General features: G+C 33.9%; 1 protein-coding gene across 1 annotated transcript in view; it reads right to left on the reverse strand.

Annotated features, from left to right (window-relative positions):
- Positions 1 to 209: 209 nt before the first annotated feature.
- The window catches only part of ERI1 (exoribonuclease 1), a 15,140-nt gene continuing 13,333 nt past the window's right edge, over positions 210 to 2,016 (reverse strand). The window contains exon 7 of the mRNA XM_006753773.2: positions 210 to 1,301. Coding sequence (XP_006753836.1) covers positions 1,059 to 1,301 — 243 coding nt within the window. The 3' untranslated portion in view covers positions 210 to 1,058. The remainder of the gene's footprint in view (positions 1,302 to 2,016) is intronic.

The raw sequence follows: 2,016 nt of genomic DNA on the forward strand, positions 1-2,016 counted from the left end.
ATGCTCCATGGAAAGAAATGTCAATGAAATTGTTCATGAAAGCTAATAATGCAAGTCTGAAAATACGTATTTTTAGCTTCTAAATAAAAAGTTTTCCTTTCTCAACTCTGAACACATTTTTGTTTTTACAACTAGTTAAAAATTAACTATTCAACATTTAGTGGTCACTATGTAAAATTAGTTTTTAATAATAAAACCATAAAACATGGTAGAAAGCATTACTTGACTTTATTAACCTCATTCACAATGTTGAATACAAATGAAAAATTATGACCCTTAGTTTTAAGTCTACTTCAAAGCACTGTCTCTTAGATTTAAGAATTAGGGCAGTTATATGTCATGAGGAGGGGAATCAAAAAGCCAAGTCCCCAAATCCCACTGATTTATCTGTGTATTATAAAGTCTGAGGGATAGCCCTGATATTCCTTTAAATGGTATTTTCTTCTGACTTGCCATTGTCATCAGTGCTGAATTTTTAACCAGACCCTATAATCTATCACAAGTCTTACAATTATAAATTGAAAACAAACACAGACAAGTATGTGTACCAAGTACTTTATGAAATTCACCACAAACAGTTGAACTTCACATATAAACTTCAAAAATCAACAGGACTATATTCTTAGAAACCAAAAGCTATATAAGGTCCACCTTACAATCTTTTCTGCAATTAAGAAATAATTTGATCTAATGATGTTAATGTAGAAATACATTATATATTTTAACTCAGTAAGAGATGACAATCAAAGGGAAACTCAATAAACCTTTGCATTTAAAACCAAAAGAAACACATCTTAGACACCTTAAACTATAAAATTTAGTTCTAAAGGAACTGTTACTGTGTAACAATTACTGCTCATATAAAAGTGCTGGTGACAATTCAATATGCCCTCCACAGAATCTGTTCACGTATATGTATCTATAACTGTAAATAAGATTTATATTTAAGGTGCTTAAATTTTGCACTGCAAGACTAGTTCAATAAGTATTCATCTGCTACCCCTTTGTAGCAACTCCAGTTATAGTGAATGATCCATGGGCAAAAGGCAAAAATGCTGTTATTTTCTAGAATGTGGCATTTGTGGAGGTGGAGCGCCCTCTATTGGTAATGAGGAAGACACACTCATTAACTGTCCTGCATGCATTTTTTCATTAATTCGGAGTTCACATCCATCCTGAAGCATTCGAACTGCTATTCGGGCAATATTCTTGGAGTCATCAAGGCCACTGTGTGGCCGCCCATCATAATCCATTCCTAGTTTTTCAAGCATTATTGTCAGTTTGGTTTGGCCTCTAGGAACCTGAAAAATAAACAAACAATAAATAATTCTTTATTATTCTAACAGTGACTATGAAGTAAAAAAATAAGAAAGAAAATTACTAGTGATGGCTAATAAAGTTAAGCAAAGGGCAAATACTCCTGGTTAAAGTAAATTAATAATACAAACCTCCATGGCTCTAGTATTTTGGATGAAAATATGTATCGACAGGTGAAATCCTCAAGACATCTAAAAAGTTTACAGTTTTATAATTTAACAAATCATTTATAAAAGGAAATGTGTTGTTCTTCTAAACTGAAGCTCTACCATTTTAATCCAAACTAATTCTTTTTCATATGGTATTTTTCTGTAATGTATTATTTTACTTGAATGACTCCTTAGACAGAGATACCAAACATATCTGGCTGTTTGTTGGAACATCGTGTGGTGCACCAAAGGGTCTCAGGTTCGATTCCCAGTCAGGGCACATACCCAGGCTATGGGTTAAATCCTGGGTCAGGGCATATATGGGAGACAACTGATCAATGTTTCACTCTCACATTAAATGTTTGTTTCTCTCTCTCCCTCTCCCTTCTTCTCTCTCTTAAGTCAATAGAAAACATATCCTTGGTGAGAATTTTTTTAAAAAGAATGAAAGACAATGCCACGTATTTTTCAGCCTATTTAAATACCCGCTCCACTTAGATCAGTGGTCGGCAAACTGCAGCTCACGAGCCACATGCGGCTCTTTGGCCCC

Source organism: Myotis davidii, unplaced genomic scaffold (genome assembly GCF_000327345.1).
Source record: "Myotis davidii unplaced genomic scaffold, ASM32734v1 scaffold71, whole genome shotgun sequence".
Taxonomy (NCBI): Eukaryota; Metazoa; Chordata; class Mammalia; order Chiroptera; family Vespertilionidae; genus Myotis; species Myotis davidii.